Source organism: Pongo pygmaeus, chromosome 10 (genome assembly GCF_028885625.2).
Source record: "Pongo pygmaeus isolate AG05252 chromosome 10, NHGRI_mPonPyg2-v2.0_pri, whole genome shotgun sequence".
Lineage (NCBI taxonomy): Eukaryota > Metazoa > Chordata > Mammalia > Primates > Hominidae > Pongo > Pongo pygmaeus.
The window spans coordinates 99,079,613-99,101,320 of NC_072383.2; the positions used below are offsets into that span (position 1 = coordinate 99,079,613).

The window sequence follows — 21,708 nt, forward strand, 5'->3', positions numbered from 1 at the left end:
ACAAAAAATAAGGACAATATGTTGCTAATTAAGATGCAAAATGAAATGTTACTGGTTCAGTGTAACTGATTTTTGTGAAAACAAATAGAGATTTTTAGGGAATGATAGAAAAGAGGAAAATAGGTAATAAAATGAAGGAGAAGCAAGAATTGTGATTGTGATACATTTCGAGGACTGGGGCTAAAAAGCTACTCTAGGGAATAAATGCCTGAGACACAAAAATATCTTGGAAGGATGATAGTGAATGACTAGAAAATACCAAAGACTGGCTCTTAGTATCTGTTATGTAGTGAGTACTCATTACTTAATTGATGATTGACTGATAAAATCTCATCAATAAAAAGCACATGTTCATGTATATTACAGCTTTTCACGTATGAAGATACATAATAACTTATCTGCGTACCATTTTATTAAAGAATTTCTTTTTTAAAGTTAATCCAGATGGTTATATTTTTGTCATCTTAAAAGTAGTTTTTTCTGTTATACAAGAAGAATGATTTTAAAAATGTATGTGAAGACTCTTGCTAAAGTTCAAGTGACCAAATATTGTACATAAATTCTTTTATTTCTTTCATAAAACTAATTTTGTTGAATTTTCCATAAAAAGTGCAACGACTAAACATTCTTGTGATAGCTTCTTTGTGAATGTGTCACTGTTCTTGATTGGCACACGCCTTATAATTTAGGCTTTCTTTTGTTTTGGGCTGGCAGCTCCAACTGTTAAAGCTCTTGTCTGATTATGTGGAACTCCATTTTAATAGGAGCAGCTTCTTTGCTGCATTTTTAAAAAATGGTCTTGGAAGCTTTTTACTTCCGAGAAGTGGATCTTTGTTGCGGACAAAGGATTATTTATGCTAAAGGAAAATGTATTCCCCACTGAATTAGCTCGTGGGAAGCATAACAAGCTCATTAGGAATGCTCACTTGTACTTTGGCCTTTTGCTGTGGTGGAGAGAAGGGAAAATGACATCAAAAAGGACATTCTGTTGTCTTTTGCCTTCCTGCAAAGAAAATGTGTTATAATATTAGGCTTTTCAGTATGGTTTAGCTCAGGTTCAACTTTGGTACTAGAAGAAATGTTCCTGAAAGGAAAGTGGTATGTATAGTTGACACTATGCATGAGGTATGTCTGATATAACTTAGAGGAAAAAATAACTTTTTCTTGGAAAGTAATAGCATTATAGCTTTGTAATTATTATATATTTTCTCTTAAAATATTTTAAACGTGGTTTATAATAAAAATAGCTTATTATGCTGCTATGAGCAATAAAAAATCCTAGGTTTTTATAGTCTATACTGTTGAATGTTTTTAAACTCTTCACTTTTATCCCTTTGAAAATACAGGAAAGGAAAGAATTGCATTTACCTAATTCAATGAATTAAAGTATTTTTTTCCATGTAGATTTCAAGAATACTACTTTGGAGCTAAAATTGCTGTTTCTTTTTTGTCTTTGGAAAATTATTATGGGGAGACATTGAGCATTTTGATTCACAGTTAAAATTGATGTTTATCTTTATTAGCAGAATAAGCTTATAGTCGAGTTTGTGAATTTATGCAAAGTCCATATGACCTGTTAGGACTTTGATGACAATCAGATAAAAGATACTTGACTTTCAATATCAATTGTTGTAGTATTTATATTTAAGTTATATTCACAGGGGAAAATAAAATTCTGGGAGACTTTTATATGAGCTAAGTTTTGTTGTTGATTTTTTTTCAAAACTGTCCAGATGGTTCAAGAATTACTTTGATGCTAATGCCAGAAAATACATATTATATTAAAGTCTGTTTCAGGTTTTCCTTTTTCAAATGAGTAGTCCTTTATGAAGTAAAAAGCAAGGAGTGATACGAATTCTCTTAGACTATTCTAACTAGAAGAAAAAGTTTTGCGTTTGCAGTTGAGTAAACACATTCCTAAATCTTGTAATTTGGGGGTTTGGGGGAGTAGCAAATCTGTCACTGTTAACTGTATGTTAATATTTTGTTCTTTTTTCAGAAAAGAAATTTCATTTCAATATAGGTGACTATGCAGCCTGCAATTCAAGTAAGTTTTTTTCTTGGAAACAATATTTAAATTATGAGATTAATATAACTGAACTGTAATAATTAGCAAAGATAAAATTATCACAAAGTGTTCTTATTGTGCTAGTTTTTTTAAGCATCACATTTTAAGAACAAATACTATATTTTGACTTTCTAGTTCTCAAAAACTTTCAATTCTAAGCTTTTGTTTATACTGAGTATTTGTAAAATTCAAAAATACCTTAGGGTTATCTCTTCTCGGCCTTTTGGCTAAGATCAAGTGTAAAAATACCTTAGGGTTGGTAGGTCTGTCTTATTTATACCACTGTGGGAAAAGAGGTGGAATATTTTGTGGTTTTCCCCTCATTACAATTTAGTATGTATTTACAGTTAAAAGAGCTTTCAGTGAAAACAAATATATGTTTTTAAATTTCAGATAGTTGTTCATGTGCTCTATAAATGCCTGTATATGACTGGCCATTATGCAAGCTGGGTGTAATGAGACAATCAGAATAGCCTTATATCTGAATGATTTCCAGAGTTGGTGTTTGCTATATTATTCTTATTTTTTAAGTTTTCTTTCTTTTGTATAAATAGAACATGATGGAATATTAACTTAAAAATAAAAGTCACATTGAAGGTCTGCCTGGAAAGAAGCAAGCAACTGATAATAAAATTTGCCTTGGGAAGTAAAAACTTGCATCAATTAGATTTCAGTTCTGATCCTAGTTCTGCCCCTTTGATTCCGAGATTCTGGCAAGTTATCTTACTTCTGAGTCTCTGCTTCCTTACCTCTATGGTGAGGATAATAGTGATTAACTTGCAGGGTAGTTGTGAGGAATCAATGAGATAACATGTGCAAATGGACTGCTAGAATATATATTGCCTGTAAGCACGTCAGAAGTTTGGTTGTATCCTTGGTATGATACAATTTTCCAGATATAAACCTAGAGATAGTACCTGCGTCGTAAAAGTCAGTTAGTCTTTCCTTCCCCTCCTCCTCCTTCTCTTCTTTCCTTTCCTTTCCCTTATCAATATAACAGTGGATGACAGCCTAGAGAAGAGAATTTATCAAATGGTTAAGAACAGCCCTGCATGTGACCCTGTTGTCCACCTTCCTATACTCTGCAGCTATAATCTCCTACTCTACTAATGCAGTTCCATCATACTTTTCCTTTTGGGACTGGGGAGTCCATGACTGTCTCCCAGAAGGTCTTATTCTTCCCCTTTGGGTCCTCTCACATCCACTTGCATATGCTCAGAACTCTGTTATTACTCAAAATCATTTTTGACCTGATTACTTCTATTCATCCCCTTTTTATCCAGTCTCAGGAATGTCATAGTTTCTTATCAATTATATTTTCTTGATTCCTTATAGAGTGTTTTCTATTGTTGCCACATTGCCCATTTTTTTTATTTCTACACTAATGGCCATTTATATTTTCTTAACATGGTAGATTCTTTCACAGTTTGTCTAATGATTTTATAAAATCTTCTCTGATCCAGATTCCAAGATCTGTCTTTATTGATTTTTTTTTTCCAAGACTATCCTCCCTTCACATGTCTCATGGAGGTTTTTGCTGCTGAATGTGAGGACTTCCCAGGATTTCCACCTCTTTCTCTGCCAATTATATTAGACAGTTACTTGGTTATTAAGTGCCTTGCAGAGAGGAGACATCCAGTGAATAGCTGTTATTAATTGATGTCTTACTAATTTAATACTTTAATAAGATATTTCTTGCCATTCATCTGTGTCCTTCATTCTGATGAATAAATAAACATATAGTATAAAAGCCAATGGACAATAGTTCTTAACCTTTCTGGGGTCATAGTCCCATTTGAAAATCTGACAAAGGCTATGAAGTCACTCTCTGTGAAAAGGCCCATTTGTACATAGGCATAAAATTTTGCCTGAACGTAAGCAAGTGCAAGTACCTAAGTTAATCTGTAGAGTACCCATGAATTAAATATCTCTTAATGACAATATGACAGCTTTCAGCATGTTTGAGAACAATCTTCATACATGCAGTTTTTGTTAATATCTAACTTTTAATACTAATTTCTACTGACTAGCCCAGGTTATTACTAAAGTCGTCTGCTTGCAATAATAGGAAAATCCAACATGTACTCTTCTCTCTAATGTGACAAGAAGTAAAAATGACTTTTTAAAAAATGTTAGCATCTCCATTTTCATACACAGTTAAAAAAAAAACCACCCTCTTAATTTATGCCCTTTTTTCCTTGACAAACATTTACATCTGCTCTGCTTTTTTTCAGCTCAACCAGTTGGTTAATGGACAAATAACATATTCCATTGACTGTCAAATACAATTGATTGTAAGATACATTTTGATTTTGATGGTACAAAGAGTCATTTACTAGTATCTGTTCCTCAATTATTGAACAAATATGTTTGAATACTATGTGGTAAGCATTACACTGAGTCCCAGGATTATAATAGAAATAAGATATGCTTATAAAGGGAAGAATTAGTAAAGCGTTACTGTACTTCCTTGGAGATAATTTTAAGAGAATTCAGGGAAATAAATAACATCATTTTCCTATTCATAGGATCCTCAAATATTTAGGAATTCATTTCCCAATCCCTACCTTAATTCCTGAAGTAAATGTCCCTTAAATAACTCACGTTTCTTTTTTGTCTTTGACAAGGTTTTTAAATTTACTTTTATTTTTTTATTTTTTAATAGATTTCCCTACCCCTGCATGCCTCTTGAGTTTATTCATTTTCTTTGTTTGCCTTGGGGTTAAAAACAAAAAAAACTTGTTTATTTCTCATCATGGGAGATTGGAAGTAGTTTCCCCCACTCCCCACCACCAGTTTGTTGCATTACCTATGGTATTGCTATAGCTTTTGATCTGGTATAGTAAGAGTTGCCTCAAATTAACCTCAATAAGCTTAGTATATTTTAAGGGGAAAATGGTCTATATTTAAAAATCAAGAAAGGACTAGATTCACTTGGTATTCCTTTTACTTACAGTTCTTTTTTAAAAATTTGGTTTTTTAAAAAAAAATTTTAAAGCCATCACAGACTACAGAGTGGTTAAGTGTAGTACAGAGAAATTTGTTTGCCTGAGCCGTTTGAGAGGAAGTGGCGACTCTAATGCACTATTACCTCTGAATATTTTAGTGTGTATTTCTCAAAAACAAGGACATCTTCCTACACAACCACAATGAAATAATCAGAATCAGGATATTAATGCTGCTGCAGTACTACCATTTAATATGCAGGCCACTTTCAAGTGTTGCCAGTTGTCTCAATAATGACCAGCTCAGAATTATGTGTTGCATTTAGTTTTCATGTCTCTTTAGTCTTCATTAGGCTGGAACAGTATCTCAGTCTTTGCTTGTCTTTTTTTTTTTATTTTTTTTTATTATACTTTAAGTTTTAGGGTACATGTGCACAGTGTGCAGGTTAGTTACATATGTGTACATGTGCCGTGCTGGTGTGCTGCACCCATTAACTCATCATTTAGCATTAGGTATATCTCCTAATGCTATCCCTTCCTCCTCCCCCCACCCCACAACAGTCCCCAGAGTGTGATGTTCCCCTTCCTGTGTCCATGTGTTCTCATTGTTCAATTCCCATCTATGAGTGAGAACGTGCGGTGTTTGGTTTTTTGTCCTTGCGATAGTTTACTGAGAATGATGATTTCCAATTTCATCCATGTCCCTACAAAGGACATGAACTCATCATTTTCTATGGCTGCATAGTATTCCATGGTGTATATGTGCCACATTTTCTTAATCCAGTCTGTCATTGTTGGACATTTGGGTTGGTTCCAAGTCTTCGCTATTGTGAATAGTGCCGCAATAAACATATGTGTGCATGTGTCTTTATAGCAGCATGATTTACAGTCCTTTGGGTATATACCCAGTAATGGGATGGCTGGGTCAAATGGTATTTCTAGTTCTAGATCCCTGAGGAATCGCCACACTGACTTCCACAAGGGTTGAACTAGTTTACAGTCCCACCAACACTATAAAAGTATTCCTATTTCTCCACATCCTCTCCAGCACCTGTTGTTATCCTGACTTTTTAATGATCGCCATTCTAACTGGTGTGAGATGGTATCTCATTGTGGTTTTGATTTGCATTTCTCTGATGGCCAGTGATGGTGAGCATTTTTTCATGTATTTTTTGGCTGTATAAATGTCTTCTTTTGAGAAGTGTCTGTTCATGTCCTTTGCCCATTTTTTAATGGGGTTGTTTGTTTTTTTCTTGTAAATTCGTTTGAGTTCATTGTAGATTCTGGATATTAGCCCTTTGTCAGATGAGTAGGTTGCAAAAATTTTCTCCCATTTTGTAGGTTAATTACCTTGATACTTTTGAATATTCCAGACCACTTATTTTGTAGAATGTCCCTCAATTGGGATTTGCTTGATGTTTTTTCATGACTAAACTCAGGTTATGCATTTTGGGCAGGAATTTTTTGCATTGCATCCTATCAGGTGGCATACGATTTTGATTTGTTCCATTATTGATAGAGTTCACCTCCATTATTTGGTTCCGATGCTGTCTGTCAGGTTTCTGAACCGTAAAATTACTCCTTTTCCCTTTGTAGTATTTTGTATGCAGGTACTTTGAAACTATGTAAAAATCCCATTCTTGTCAAAATTTCAGTGTATTCATTTATATCTGTGTTAACTCATAGTTTCCTATTTTTTTCAGTGTGGTATAATCCATTTCTATCATTTATCTCAATGCTCAAATTGCCCTCAGTTCAGCCAGTAGAAGTCCCTTCATGCTGGCTTATGTGTCCTTTTGGCATTCTTTGAGAGTTTCTTTACTTTCAGATAAGAGATATTTGAATTCAACATCAAAGGATTCATTCTTGCTCCTCTCATTCCATATTTGTACCTGTCTTCAGTGAGAAGATTGGCTCCCATTTGATAAATCCTCTCGTGTGTTACCATTCTCTCATTGTTGCTGCCACCCACACCCTGGGTGGATGCTCAGCTCACTTGGACTCTGACACTCTATGTTGGGACATTCCCCCTTTGCACCTGTTAGATGCCCTCTTTATCCTACTCAGGGTCTGACATCTTGCACAGGGCTGTCCCCATACCCGGATGCCCACTCACCTCACTCATGCTGTGACTCTCCATTCCAAGCCACCCCAGTCTTGGAATCTCCTATGCATTTCACTTAGGCTCTAATATTCCTTTCTAAGTTGTTCAGTAAGGAGAAAGACAAGAGATATTTATATCTGTTTTACAAAGTGACTTCATAATGACATGATTACTTCTTTTACAATCTGAAGAATTGACACAGCCTTTTCTATAAATAATCTTACATTAAAGAATAATCATATTTCAAAATTTTGGAAGTGTCCATTATAACATCTATAAAATTATAAAATTTAGAGTGTCAGTTTTTATTCTAAACTGTCAGTTGGCCAGGTAGTATTTCATGCTTTGTGGACCAGTAGGCAAAATTGAGATACTATGCAGTTACTTATATAACAACCATTTTAAAATGTACAAACTATTCTTAGCTTCTGGGCTTACAAAATAGGTGAGACAAGATTTGCCCCATGGACTATAGTTTGCCACCCACTTGTTTTAAACTAAAGGACTTAGAATTTTTTTTAAAGATAACACTGTTATTAATGATTTGAAGTTTACAAAATGCCATTTATGCTTCATTCATTCATTTATTCATTCATTCAAATGTTTATTGAGTCTCTGCTATCTGCTAGGCCCAATGCCAGATGCTACAAAGGTGTATTTTATAAGGCAGGAATCACTAACCCATCTTACAGCTAAGATGTTAAGACTCTGGTCAAGTAACTTGTTAAACTTACTCAGCTAACAAGTGAAGGGAAAATATTATTTGTTGAATTGTACCCTCTTGGCTCAATAGTAGAATCCATTCATTAATTAGGGGTTTTCTTACATTGACCACAGTACTGAATATTGAAAACGTCTTGGCTGGGCACAGTGGCTCATGCCTATAATCCCAGCACTTTGGGAGTCTGAGGCAGAAGGATCGTTTGAGCCCAGGAGTTCAAAACCAACCTGGGCAACATAGGGTGACCACATCTCTGCAATACATAAAATTAAAAACGTAGCTGGGTGTGGTGGCATGTGCCTGTGCTCTCAGCTACTCGGGAGGCTGAGGTGGGAGGATTGCTTGAGCCTGGGAGTCGAGGCTGCAGTGAACCATAATCGCATCACTGCACTCTAGCCTGGGCAGCAGAATAGGACTAATACTTTGCTTCTAATTTATATATTTGCTGTGAGCTACAGCAGCTTTTTATATGTGTCTATTATGTATGATTTATGCTTCATCATTTAAATATTGATGTGGATTATGATGACTTTTAGCAAAGGTTTTATTCATTCAGTTGACTGATTTTTTTTTTTCTTTAGGTATGGTTTGGAGAAGATCTGCCTCTAAGTCCTCGGAGTCCTCTGACTCCCAGACACGGACCAGGATTGGCTAATGTTTGTCAGTATGATGAGTGGATAGCTGTGAGGCATGAAGCCACTTTGTTGCCCATGCAAGAAGATCTGTCAATCTGGTTATCTGGTTTATTAGGTGAGGCTTGAAACAATACCCAAAATTGTATTATCTTACTCAATATGCATTTATTGAGAGCCTTACTCTTTTGTCAAGGAGTGATTGTTACAGATGCTGGGGGTACTCTAGTGAATGAAATATTCAGTGCCCTTGCTCTCACCAAGGTTATATTTCAGCTGGGGAAATAGTCTGATTCACCCTGAACCTTGGGTCTTGAATAGTAGGAAATTTGCGATTTAACCGAAGAGGTCAGTAAGCTTTGAATAATGAACATTTTCACTGTTAATATTAAAATTATCTTTAAAATGTATTGGTCTAATTTTTTTTTTTTGCTGATTTTCTCCCGCCTCGACCCACCTTAGTCTTGTATAAGCCATGAACTTTGAGTGAAACATATACTGTAGGTTAAATGATTACAATTTCTGAGGCATTGAAGGATAGAGCCATATGAAACCTAGGAAGAAATGTCAGGTTGGAGAATGTCTGGCATCATATTTTTTACTCTATTAGAGAATATGATGAATGCTTTAAACTTTCTCCCCAGAAAAATTTTACTTTAAATAATTTTATGTAGAATTCTAAAGTTTTCATGAAAAAGAATATCTTAAAAGATATAGCCCTTCCAAGATAATTAAATACCAATTACCCACTGTAGTTGCCTATTATCAGTTTGATGGATAATGTTTAGAGTTTATTATGTAATAATAATGTTTTTAAAGAAGACGTTCTAGAAGTAAAAAGTTAGTATTCCCTGGGTATTTGTTATGGTATTGTCTTTAATTTTAAAATTGCAACCAAGTCCATCTTATTTATAGAGACTGTTTTTCTTGTGCAAGGAATATTAATATGCAGTGAATTTATTTCATTTTAAATGAAATAAAATCTATGTCAGTTTTCTTTATTTTTTCTGTACTTCTATATTACAGATATTTTTGTTTCAGTATCGTTAACTGGCCATTATTTACTATTTTAACTGTACCTTCTAAGAGTAAGTATTTAGAGTCTGATCTGATATTTTTCTAGTGTTTTGCTGTAATCTGATTCTATTTAATTAATTTTAACCATATTGTTTGAGTTTATGTTTCTAGAAGAATCTTAACTTTGAAATATGTTTTTAGGTATTAAAGTTAAGGCAGAAAAATTATTGGAAGAACTTGATAATGGAGTACTATTATGTCAACTGATTGATGTTCTTCAAAACATGGTGAAAACATGCAACTCTGAAGAATCAGGGGTAAGTAAATGTTTGACAGTATTGATTTTATGTCTTGGTACATATTAATTTATGTACATTTCTTACCTCTAGAAGGTTGTAAACTTCCATGCCAACTGGCTATGAGATGTTGAATAATTTACTTAACCCTTTTCAAGATCTGGAAAAATGTTCTCTTTCATAAAACGAGATTAACAGTTACCTTAGGATTTATTTGTGAGAGTTCAATCAAATTAAATGAGTGACTGTATAGATGGTGTCTAACATAGTGCTTGATGCATAGTAGATCCAGCTCTTCTTGAGAACATTAACATAACTTCCTTGTAGAATTGTTGTGAGGGTTAAATGGGAAAAGAGCTTGTGATGGTTCCTGGCACACAAGTAGCAGCTGCTATTATTATTATTTTCTTCTTTCTATATTCTCCATATATTGCATTGGTGGTAAATTTTATAAATATTTATTGGATAAATAATACATTTTTTAGACAGTTTTCATGCATTAACCCTGAGGTCATGATTCGAAGTAGATAAGGTTTCCTGTCTTTTCATCAAATGTAGGTATTCTCAAGAGTTTGGAGTCTGGAAATTTACACACAGTTGGTGGAAATATAAAGGAGTATCATCATTCTGGGGGATAGTGGATGATATGTGTGTGTATATATATATATATATATCACTGAAAATAAAGTATATCTTATAAAAATATTTTGTGGGTACATAGTAGGTGTATATATTTATGGGGTACATGAGATACTTTGATACAGGCATGCAGTAAGTAATAATCACATCATGGAAAATAGGATATCCATTCCCTCAAGCATTTATTCTTTGTGTTACAAGCCATCCAATTGTACACTTTGTTATTTTTAAATGTACAATTAAATTATTATTGACTGTAGTCACCCTGTTGTGCTATCAAATACTAGGTCTTATTAATTCTTTCTAACTATAGTTTTTTGCACCCTTAACCATCTCCACTTCCCCCCACCTCCCACAACCCTTCCCAGCCTCTGCTAATGGTCCTTCTACTATCTCCATGAGTTCAGTTGTTTTGATTTTTAGCACCCACAAGTAATTGAGAACATGTGGTGATTGTCTTTCCATGCCTGATGTATTTCACTTAACATAAAGACCTCCAGTTCCATCCATGTTGTTGCAAATGACAGGATCTCAGTCTTTTTAATAGCTCAGTGGTACTCCATTGTATGTATGTGCTTTACCTAGTCATCTGTTGATGGACTTTTAGGTTGATTCCAAATCTTGGTTATTGAGAACAGTGCTTCAGGAAACATGGGAGTGCAGATAGTCTCTTTAATATACTGATTTCCTTTCTGTTGGGTATATACCCAGTGGTTGGATCATATGGTAGCTCTATTTTTAGTTTTTTGAGGAACCTCCAAACTGTTCTCCATAGTGGCTGTAATAATTTATATTACCACCAGCAGTGTATGAGGGTTCCCTTTTCTCCACATCTTTGCCAGCATTTGTTATTGCTTGTCTTTTGGATAAAAGCCATTTTAATTGGGATGAGATATCTCATTGTAGTTTTGATTTGCATTTCTCTGATGATCAGTGATGTTGAGCACCTTTTCATATACCTGTTTGCCATTTGTGTGTCTTTTGAGAAATGTCTATTCAAATCTTTTGCCCGTTTTTAAATTGGATTATTAGATTTTATCCTACAGAGTTGTTTGAGCTCCTTATATATTCTACTTATTAATCCCTTGCCAGATGGATTGTTTGCAAATATTTTCTCCCATTCTTTGGGTTGCTCTTCAAGGTGTTGTTTCCTTTACTGTGCACAAGCTTTTTAACTTGATATGATCCTATTTATTTTTGATTTGGTTGCTTCTGCTTGTGGGGTATTACTCACAAAGTTTTTGCCCAGACCAATATCCTGGAGAGTTTTCCCAATATTTTCTTGTAGCAGTTGCATAGTATGAGGTCTTAGATTTAAGTCTTTAATCCATTTTTATTTCATTTTTATATATGGTGAGAGATAGGGGTCAAGTTTCATTCTTCTGCATGTGAATACCCAGTTTTCCCAGCAGATTTTATTGAAGAGCCTGTCCTTTCTCCAATCTATGTTCTTAGCACCTTTGTTATAAGTGAGTTCACTGTAGTTATCTGGATTTATTTCTGGGTTTTCTTTTCTGTTCCATTGGTCTGTGTCTCTTTTTATGCAAGTACCATACTGTTTTGGTTGAAGTCAGGTAATGTGATTCCTCTAATTTTGTTCTTTTTGCTCAGGATAGCTTTGACTATTCTCGGTCTTTTGTGATTCTGTATAAATTTTAGGATCTTTTTTCCATTTCTATGAAGAACGTCATTGGTATTTTGATAAGGATTGCACTGAATCTGTAGATTGCTTTGAGTAGTATGGCCGTTTTAACAATATTGATTCTTCCAATCTATGCACATGGAATATTTTTCCATTTATTGGTGTCCTCTTCAATTTTTCATTAGTGTTTTGTTTATTGTAGAGATATTTCACTTCTTAGCTTAAGTTAATTCCTAGGTATTTAATTTTATTTGTGACTGTTGTAAATGGGATTACTTTTTATTTCCTTCTCAGATTGTTGGCACAAAAATGCTACAGATTTTTGTATGTTGATTTTGTGTGCTGAAACTTTACTGAATTTGTTTATCAGCTCTAATAGGTTTTTTTGTGTGGGGGGGGTCTTTAGGTTTTTCTAACTATAAGATTGTATCATCTGCAAACAAGAATATTTGACATCCTCCTTTCCAGTTTGGATGCCAAATCTTTCTTTCTCTTGTCTAATTACTCTAGCTAGGACTTCCAGAACTGTGTTGAATAACAGTGATGAAAGTGGGCATCCTTGTTGTGGTCCAGACCTTAGAGGAAAGGCTTTCATTTTTTCCCCATTTGGTATGATACTAGCTGTAGGTCTGTCATCATATGGCTTTTATTATTCTGAGGTGTATTCCTTCTATACCCAGTTTCTTTAGGGTTTTTATCACAAAGGGATTTAAATTTTATCAAATGCTTTTTCAACATTAGTTGAAATGATATATACGGTTTTTATACTTCATTCTGTTGATAAGATGTATCACACTGATTGATTTGCATATGTTGAAACATCTTTGCATCCCTGGGATAAATCCCAATTGGTCATGATGAATAATCTTTTAAATGTATTGGTGAATTCAGTTTGCTAGTATTTTGTTGAGGATTTTTGCATCAACATTCATCAGAGATATTGGTCCGTTGTCTTCATTTTTTGATATGTCTTTGTCTGGTTTTGGTATAATACTGGCCTCATAGAATGAGTTTGGAAGTAATCCCTCCTCTTCTGTTTTTCAGAATAGTTTGAGTAGGATTGCTATTAGTTCTTCTTTAAATGTTTGGTAGAATTCAGCAGTGAAGCCCTTGGGTCCCAGGCTTTTCTTTACTGGGAGGCTTTTTATTACGGCTTTGATCTTGTTACTTGTTATTGGTCTGTTCAGGTTTTGTTGTCATACAGTTGCTCAGTATGATCCTTTAAATTTCTGTGGTATCAGTTGTAATGTCTCCTTTTTCATCTCTGATTTTATTTGGGTCTTCTCTCTTTTTTTCTTAGTCTGACTTAAGGTCTGTCAATTTTATTTATCCTTTCAAAAAACCAACTTCAAGTTTTGTTTATCTTTTGGTATTTTTGTCATTTCAATTTTATTTATTTCTTCTGATTTTCATTATTTCTTTTCTTGTACTAATTTCGAGTTGATTTGTACTTGCTTTTTTAGTTCTTTAAGATGCATTGTTAGGTTATTTATTTTAAGTTTTTCTTCTTTTTTGATGTGGACACTTACAGCTATAAATTTCCCTCTTAATACTGCTTTCACTGTATCCCATAGATTTTGGTATTTGTGTTTTCATTATTATTTTTTTCAAGAAAATTTTTCAATTTTCTTCTTAATTTCCTCATTGACCCACTGGTCGGTCATTCAGAAGCATATTGTTTAATTTCCATATGTTTATATTGTTTCTGAAATTACTCTTGTTATGGATTTCTAGTTTTATTCCATTATGGTCAGAGAAAATGCTTTATGTTATTTCAGGATTTTTTAAAATGTTTTAGAACTTGTTTTGTTACCTAACATATGATCTATGCTTGAGAATGGTCCATCTGCTGAGGAGAATAAAGCAGCTGCTGAATGAGATGTTCTGTAAATATTTATTAGGTCCATTTGTTCTATAGTGAAGATTAAGTCTGATGTGTCTTTTTTGATTTTCTGTCTGGAAGATCTGACCAATGCTGAAAGTGGGGTGTTAAAGTCTCCAGCTGTTACTGTATTGGAGTCTCTCTCTTTAGCTGTAATAATATTTGCTTTATTTATCTGAGCACTCTAGCATTGGGTGCATATATATTTACAATTTTTATATCTTCTTGCTGAATTGACCTCTTTATCATTATACAATGACCTTCTTTGTCTCTTCTTATGGGTTTTGTCTTAGAATTCATTTTGTCTGATATAAATATAGCTACTACTGTTCTTTTTCGGTTTCCCATTGGCATCGAATATCTTTTTCCATCCCTATATTTTCAGTCTATATGTGTCTTTATAGGTGAAGAGTGTTTCTTGGAGGCAACAGATAATTGGGGTCTTGCTTTTTCATCCATTCAGCTACTCTGTGTTTTTTGATTGGAGAATTTAGTCTATTTACATTCAGTGTTATAATTGATAAATAAGGACTTATTCCTGCCGTTTTGTTGTTTTCTGGTTGTTTTTTGGTTGGCTCCTTCTTTCCTTCCTTGCTGTCTTTCTTTTAGTGAAGGTGATTTTCTCTGGTGGTATGCTTTAATTTCTTACTTTTTATTTTTTGTGTGTCTGTTGTATGTTTTTTGATTTGAGGTTACCATGAGGCTTGCAAATAATATAACCCATTATTTTAAACTGATTGCATAAGCAAATGAACTATTAATAGCAAAAAGAAAACTAATAAAAACTCTAACTTCATCCCCTTGCTTTTTAATTTTTGTTGTTTTTCTTTATGTCTTACTATACTGTCTATGTCTTGAAAAGTTGTAGTTACTAATTTTGATTGGTTCATTGCTTAGTCTTTCTACTTTAATATAATATTTCACATACCGTAATTACAGTGTTATAGTATTTTGTGTTTTCCTGTGTACAATTACCAGTGAATTTTGTACCTTCAGATGATTTCTTATTGCTCATTAAAAGGCAAAAGATGTATACGATCTGAAGAGAAACCAGAGTATTCTTATTGCTCATTAACATCCTTTTCTTTCAGACTGAAGAACTCACTTTAGCATTTCTTGTAGGATGGTCTGGTGTGGATGAAATCCTTGTTTTTGTTGTCTGGGAAAGTCTTTATTTCTCCTTCATGCTTAAAGGATATTTTCACTGGATGTGCTATTCTAGGGTAAAAGTTTTTTTCTTTCAGCACTTTAAATGCCGTGTCACTCTCTCCTGGCCTGTAAGGTTTCCACTGAAAAATTTGCTGCCAGACATAGTGGAGCTCCATTGTATATTATTTGTTTCTTTTCTCTTGCTGCTTTTAGGATCCTTTCTTTATCCTTGACCTTTGGGAGTTTATTAAATGTCTTGAGGTAGTGTTCTTTGGGTTAAATCTGCTAGTGTTTTATAACCTTCTTGTACTTGAATATTGGTATCTTTCTCTAGGTTTGGGAAGTTGTGTGATAATACCCCTTTGAATAAACTTTCTATCCCCATCTCTCTCTCTCTCTGCCTTCTCTTTAAGGCCAAACTCTTAGGTTTACCCTTTTGAGGCTATTTTCTAGATCCTTTAGGTATGCTTCGTTGTTTTTTATCTTTTCTTTTGTCTACTCTGTATTTTCAAGTAGTCCTTCCTTGAAGCTCAGTAATTCTTTCTTCTGCTTGATCAGTTCTGCTATTAAGAGACCCTGATGCATTCTTCAGTATGTCAATTGCATTTCTCAACTCTAGAATTTCTACTTGATTCTTTTAAATAATTTCAGTCTCTTTGTTAAATTTGTCTGATAGTATTCTTTCTCTGTGTTATCTTGAATTTATTTGAGTTTCCAAAACACAGCTATTTTAAATTCTCTGTCTGAAAGGTTGCATATCTCTGTTTCTTCAGGATTGGTCCCTGGTACCTTATTTATTTGGTGAGGTCATGTTTTCCTGGATGGTCTTGATGCTTGTATAAATGTTCCAGTGTCTAGGCATTGAAGAGTTAGGCATTTATTGTAGTCTTTGCAGTCTGGACTTGTTGTGTCCATTGTTCTTGGGAAGGCTTTTCAGGTATTCAAAGGGACTTGGGCCCCAAACCCAATAATGCCATGGTTCTTTCAGACTTATAGAGGTACCACCTTAGTGATCTTGGATAAGGTCTGGAAGAATTCTCTGGATTACCAGGTAGAGATTCTTGTGTGTGCGTGTGGGTTTTTTTTCCTTACTTTATCCCAAACAAATGGGGTATCTCCCTTTGTGCTGGGCCTCCTGGATCTGGGGATGGGGGGACACAAGTATCCCTGTGGCCACCACCACTGAGACTGCACTGTTTCACACCTGAGGCCAGCACAGCACTGGGTCTCGCCCAAGACCTGCTGTAACCACCACTTGCCTACCACCTAAGTTCACTCAAGGCCCTAGGGCTCTATTATCAGCAGGTGGCACATCTAGCCAGGTTTGTGTCCCTCCCTTCAGAGTCATGTTCCCCCAGGCCCTGTTGGGTCCAGAGATGCTGTCTGGGAGTGAGATTGAAGTTTTTTTTTTTTGAGATGGAGTCTCGCTCTGTCGCCCAGGCTGGAGTGCAGTGGTGCAATCTCAGCTCACTGCAAGCTCCGCCTCCCGGGTTCATGCCATTCTCCTGCCTCAGCCTCCCTAGTAGCTGGGACTACAGGCGCCTGCCACCGCGCCTGGCTAATTTTTTTGTATTTTTAGTAGAGATGGGGTTTCACCGTGGTCTCAATCTCCTGACCTCGTGATCCGCCCACCTTGGCCTCCCAAAGTGCTGGGATTACAGGCTTGAGCCACTGCGCCCGGCCTGAAGTCTTAAACCTTAGAAATTTACCTGATGTTCTGTTTTACTGCAGTGAAGCCAGCACTCAGACCACAAGCCAAAATCCTTCCCACTCTTTCTTCCTCTTTTTTCTGGGCAGAGGAGCCTCTCCCTGTGGCTGCTATCACCACTGGCCCATGTGGGTTTCTGCCAGGCCACTGCTAATAGAACCCAAGGGCTCTTTAGTCAGCTTGTGGTGAGTGCTGCCAGGCCTGGGATTCACCCTTCAGGGCAGTGGCCTCCCCTCTGGCCCAGGCCAGTTCCAGAAATGCTGACCAAGAGCCTTGGCCTGAAGCTGGGGACCTCTCAGAGCTTGCTTGGTGCTCTACCCCACTGTGGCTGAGTTGATCCCTAAGGCACAAGACAGAGTCTGCTTTACTTTTCCCCCTGCCTTTCTCAAACAGGAGGAGTCTTTCATTGTAGCCACCAACACTGGGAATATATTCAGTCCCACCTGAAGCTAGCATGTCTCAGAGCCCAACACCCATGGCATATTACCTGGGTATCACTGCTGGTTATTCAGGGCCCAGGGGTTCTTTACTCAGCAGGTGATGAATCCTGCCAGGTCACTACTGTGACAAGGCAGCACTGAGTTCAGTGTAAAGTCTTCCAGTTGCTGCGCTCTCTGTCTCCCAAGTGCACAGCTTTCTCTGCACCTTGTGGCTGCTGCCAGCGGATGGGGGAGGGGTGGTACAAGCACACGCTTAGCCACCCTGGTTGATGTCTAAGTAGGTCATATGCTCCTCCCCTCTGGTCCACTGGCTCTGAGTCCAGCTCAGCACTGGGCTTGCCTAGGACTTGGAATTCTTGTGGCCTAGACTGCCCCTCAAGTTCACTTAGGTCCCCAGAGCACTCCAGTTTGTGGTAGCAAGGATTGTCTGAACTCAAGCTCTGATTACTATAATGGGTGAGTCCCCTCTAGCTGGGGTTGGTCCAAATGCATTCTCTATGGGCAGACATCAGCTACTAAAGCCTGGTTCTACCTTCTGCTGAACCAGAACAGCAGTGAGTTCAATGTAAAGCCTCAAAATCACTGTGCTCTCCCCCTCCCAAATACACAGATACTCTGAGCCATGTGGTTGCTGCCGGAAGATGGAGGAAGGGGTGGGCAATTTAAGACTGTCTTTCCTGCCCTCTTCAATGTCTCTCTCAGTGATAACGAAATTAAAACCAGATTCTCATTTGATTTTTGATTCTTCTAATGGTGCTTTTTGTGTGTAGCTAGTTGTTAAAATTTGATGTTCCTATGTGTAAGACAAATGGTGTAGGTTTGTATGGGGCTATCTCGCTCTGCCCCCTAAAGCACATCTTTTGATACATAGTTCTACTTGTAGAAGTTTATTCTGAGAAAATAATCAGAAGTTTATGAAAGTGATAGTACAAAAATTAGGAACAACCTAAATGTTCATCAATAGAGAAATTGTTAAAAATTAATTATGGTAACCAGACACATTGGAATATTATACATTCATTAGAAACAATTTTTTAAATATGTTATTTTGAACCCCAGATGATGTCTACAACGTATCATTTCATGTATATGCACACATACACACACAAATCAAATTGAAGAGTGGTTTATGTGACATTTTGTAGATACAAATATGTGTATAGTTGTGGATTTCAGTTGATACTTTGTATTTTGCTATTGGTTTTTTTTTTTTTTTTTTTTGCAATGATTGTCTATTCTGTATTCAATCAGGAAAAAAAACTCCTAAGGTTATTTTAGTTTTGGAAATAAATAGTAACAGGAAGGATATACAAGGAACTGGTAATAGTGGTTAACTCTAGGGAGAGAGAGGAACTGGGGGTAGGTGAGAGAAAGACTTAATATCCTACTGTACCTACTGCATTAACAAAGATCATATTCATGAATTGCTTATTCAAGTAAAAATTTAAACCAAACCAAAACAAAAAAATCTTTCAGTCTCAGCAGAATTATCTAAATACTCTTGGAGCAGATAGTAAAAAAAAATTAAGATTCTGTGAAACTTAGATCATCAGTTTTCAAAGAACTTTAATTAAAAAGGAACAACTACTTCCTTATTTGATAGTCTCCTCAAGAAACTCAGAACCATCTTTATGAATCTGCATGGAAGGAAGTAAGCAAAAATGGGTGTCTGTGATTCTTCTTTTTTTTTTTTTTTTTTTTGTGAGAAAGAGTCTTGCTCTGTTGCCCAGGCTGGAGTACAGTGGCACGATCATAGCTTACTGCATCCTGGAACTGCTGGGCTCAAGTGATCCTCTCACCTCAGCCTCCTGAGCAGCTGGGACTTTAGCTATGTGCAACCACGTCTGGCTAATATTAAAAAAAAATTTTGTAGAGATGAGATGACGCTATGTTTCCCAGGCTGGTCTTGAACTCCTAGCCTCAAGCAATCTTTCTGCTTCAGCCTCCCAAAGTACTGGGATTACAAGTGAGTCATCATACTCATCTCTTAACTTTTAACATAGCAAGAATTTGAGGTTTATATTGAACTATGTGTAGAGAGACATACCGTTGAGATGTGCTTTGCAATTATTAGGCTGTCAGTTTTTATTTTAATTAAGATTCTTGTGTCATTTTAAAAAGAAAGAGGTGAGAGATGTTTGACCTTACTGCTAATTTTGACCAAATCGTTTTTCTAGGAATTATTTTCTGGAATATAGTTTAAAGCAACAGTCCCCAATCTTTTTGGCACCAGGTACCAGTTTCATGGAAGACAGATTTTCCACAGATTTGGGCGGGGGTGGTTTTGGGATGAAACTGCTCCACCTCAGATCATCAGCCATTAGATTCTCATAAGGAGCACGCAACCTAGATCTCTTGCATGCGCAGTTCACAATAGGGTTCGAGCTCCTGTGAGAATCTAATACCATAGCTGATCTGACAGGCAGAGCTCAGGTGGTAATGCTTGCTTACCCACTACTCACCTCCTGCTGTGCGGCCTGATTGCTAACAGGCCACAGACCGGTACCAGTCTATGGCCCAGGAGTTGGGGACCTCTGCTTTAAAGTAAAATAAAATAGTTTTCAAAACTATCTTTTTTCTCTAAAATTGTGTACTTTTTGGTTACAGGTGATGGATTGAACATTTATTTAGTAATATCAAAATGAATGTTTAATGAAAATATCCTTGATACATTTTTGAAATTATTCTTTTGTCTTTTCCAGAATTTTCCAATGAGAAAAGTGCCCTGTAAGAAAGATGCTGCATCAGGTTCATTCTTTGCTCGGGACAATACCGCAAACTTCCTTCACTGGTGTAGGGACATTGGGGTTGATGAAACTTACCTCTTTGAATCGGAAGGTTTAGGTAAGTGATGTTGTTGTCATTCTTGTTTTCAATGCTTACTAGGATGTTTTAATATCCTTCACCTCTAATTTTTCTTTCCATATAAGGACTCAAATGCCTCATCTCATTTTCCTAGAAAAATGTATACTTTGAATATATGTAGAACTATTGGAGAATCAGATACTAAATCAAATATATTAACCTTTTCACTTAAAGATTTTATGTGTCTAGAATGTCCTAAAATTCTAAATTCCTAAATGAGTTGCTACAGGAAGGTTCTGGACTAATGCTTTAGTAATTAATATTTTCATTAAGAATTACTCTACCAAGCCTAAAAAGTAGTAACTTCCCTTTAACCGGATAATTACGGCAATGACAGAAGGCCTAATAATGTATTATCATGGTGTTTAGCTTTACCTTACAAACAACAGCTGCCAACTTGGTTATCTAATGGATTAATATTTTTGACAATTCATTTTGAGAAGTCATGCTCTGTTGAAGAATTATTGACGTATTTTCTCATTTCCTTGAAGTCAACAGAAGCATCTGTGCAGTGACTAAAGCGGTAGCTATTTAAGTTTTATACTATATTTGAAAGCATTTATATATGTGTACATACACACCCACACCCACCCCGCACACACTGAATTCATAATGTGATAAGTGCAGCAGTGTACCAAGGGCAGGGCTGTGGTAGTTGTCTGCCCTGGTAGAAGTTTTATCACTGACATAGTTTAGGATTGCTGGTTTGTGGTGATAGTAAAAAGCAAACTGACTTTTTGTTGGTTGTATTATTATTTTAAAATTCTCTACTGACAGTACACACCCTTATTGCCCTCACACAGGGTAAGCGGCCTCCTGTTTGCTCTGCATCTGGGCACCCCTATCCAGTGTAGAGCAAGCATGGGATGCCATTTTATCCCTGCTTGCACCTTGCTTTAGATCCAGATGGGCTGATCATTATTGACAGTGTAGTTGATGTAATGGCACATCTACTTTCTAGAGATCAAAACAAAGTGGAAATGCTTTGAATTCTCTAGTTTCTAGTTTATTATTTCTGAAAGGACATAAGATTGTTGTATATTTCTCATTTTCAGTAGAAGGCATCTTCTCACTCTCCTGAAGGTCAGTATAGGACTAAGTAAAGCACTGCCAATACCAGTAATTCATTTTGAGGCATTGAACCGATAAGCTAATATTTTTACTCTCCAGAGGTCTCAAAGATGAGTGTCTTAATTTTTCACACTTTGCTAGCAACTCAAAGCCATTTTATGAAACAAATATACTATTTTAAGGAACTTAGAAAGTATTTAGAAAAACAAATTTAGTAAAAATTTTAGGATAAATTCCTCTGTTGGTATGAATTTTAAACTCAAATGTAGGCTTTTTATTGCTTTGAAAGAGTATACTTTGTGCTTGGGGTGTATAATACATGCTATTCATAAATCAAAGAACAATTACGATTTCTTTTTTTTTTTTTTTTTTTTTTGAGATGGAGTTTCTCTGTGTCGCCCAGGCTGGAGTACAGTAGCGCGATCTCAGCTCACTGCAAGCTCCACCTCCTGGGTTCCCACCATTCTCCTACCTCAGCCTCCAGAGTAGCTGGGACTACAGGCGCCTGCCACCACGCCCGGCTAATTTT

The 21,708-nt window shown here is 36.0% G+C and overlaps 1 protein-coding gene across 13 annotated transcripts in view; it reads left to right on the forward strand.

The window, feature by feature from the left end:
- The window catches only part of GAS2L3 (growth arrest specific 2 like 3), a 54,227-nt gene that overhangs the window by 19,355 nt on the left and 13,164 nt on the right, over nucleotides 1-21,708 (forward strand). For all 13 annotated transcript variants that reach the window (XM_054444206.2, XM_054444202.2, XM_054444215.2 and 10 more), the window contains 4 exons: nucleotides 2,000-2,047; nucleotides 8,420-8,588; nucleotides 9,689-9,804; nucleotides 19,946-20,087. In XM_054444206.2, coding sequence (XP_054300181.1) covers nucleotides 2,030-2,047; nucleotides 8,420-8,588; nucleotides 9,689-9,804; nucleotides 19,946-20,087 — 445 coding nt within the window. In that variant the 5' untranslated portion in view covers nucleotides 2,000-2,029. The remainder of the gene's footprint in view (nucleotides 1-1,999; nucleotides 2,048-8,419; nucleotides 8,589-9,688; nucleotides 9,805-19,945; nucleotides 20,088-21,708) is intronic.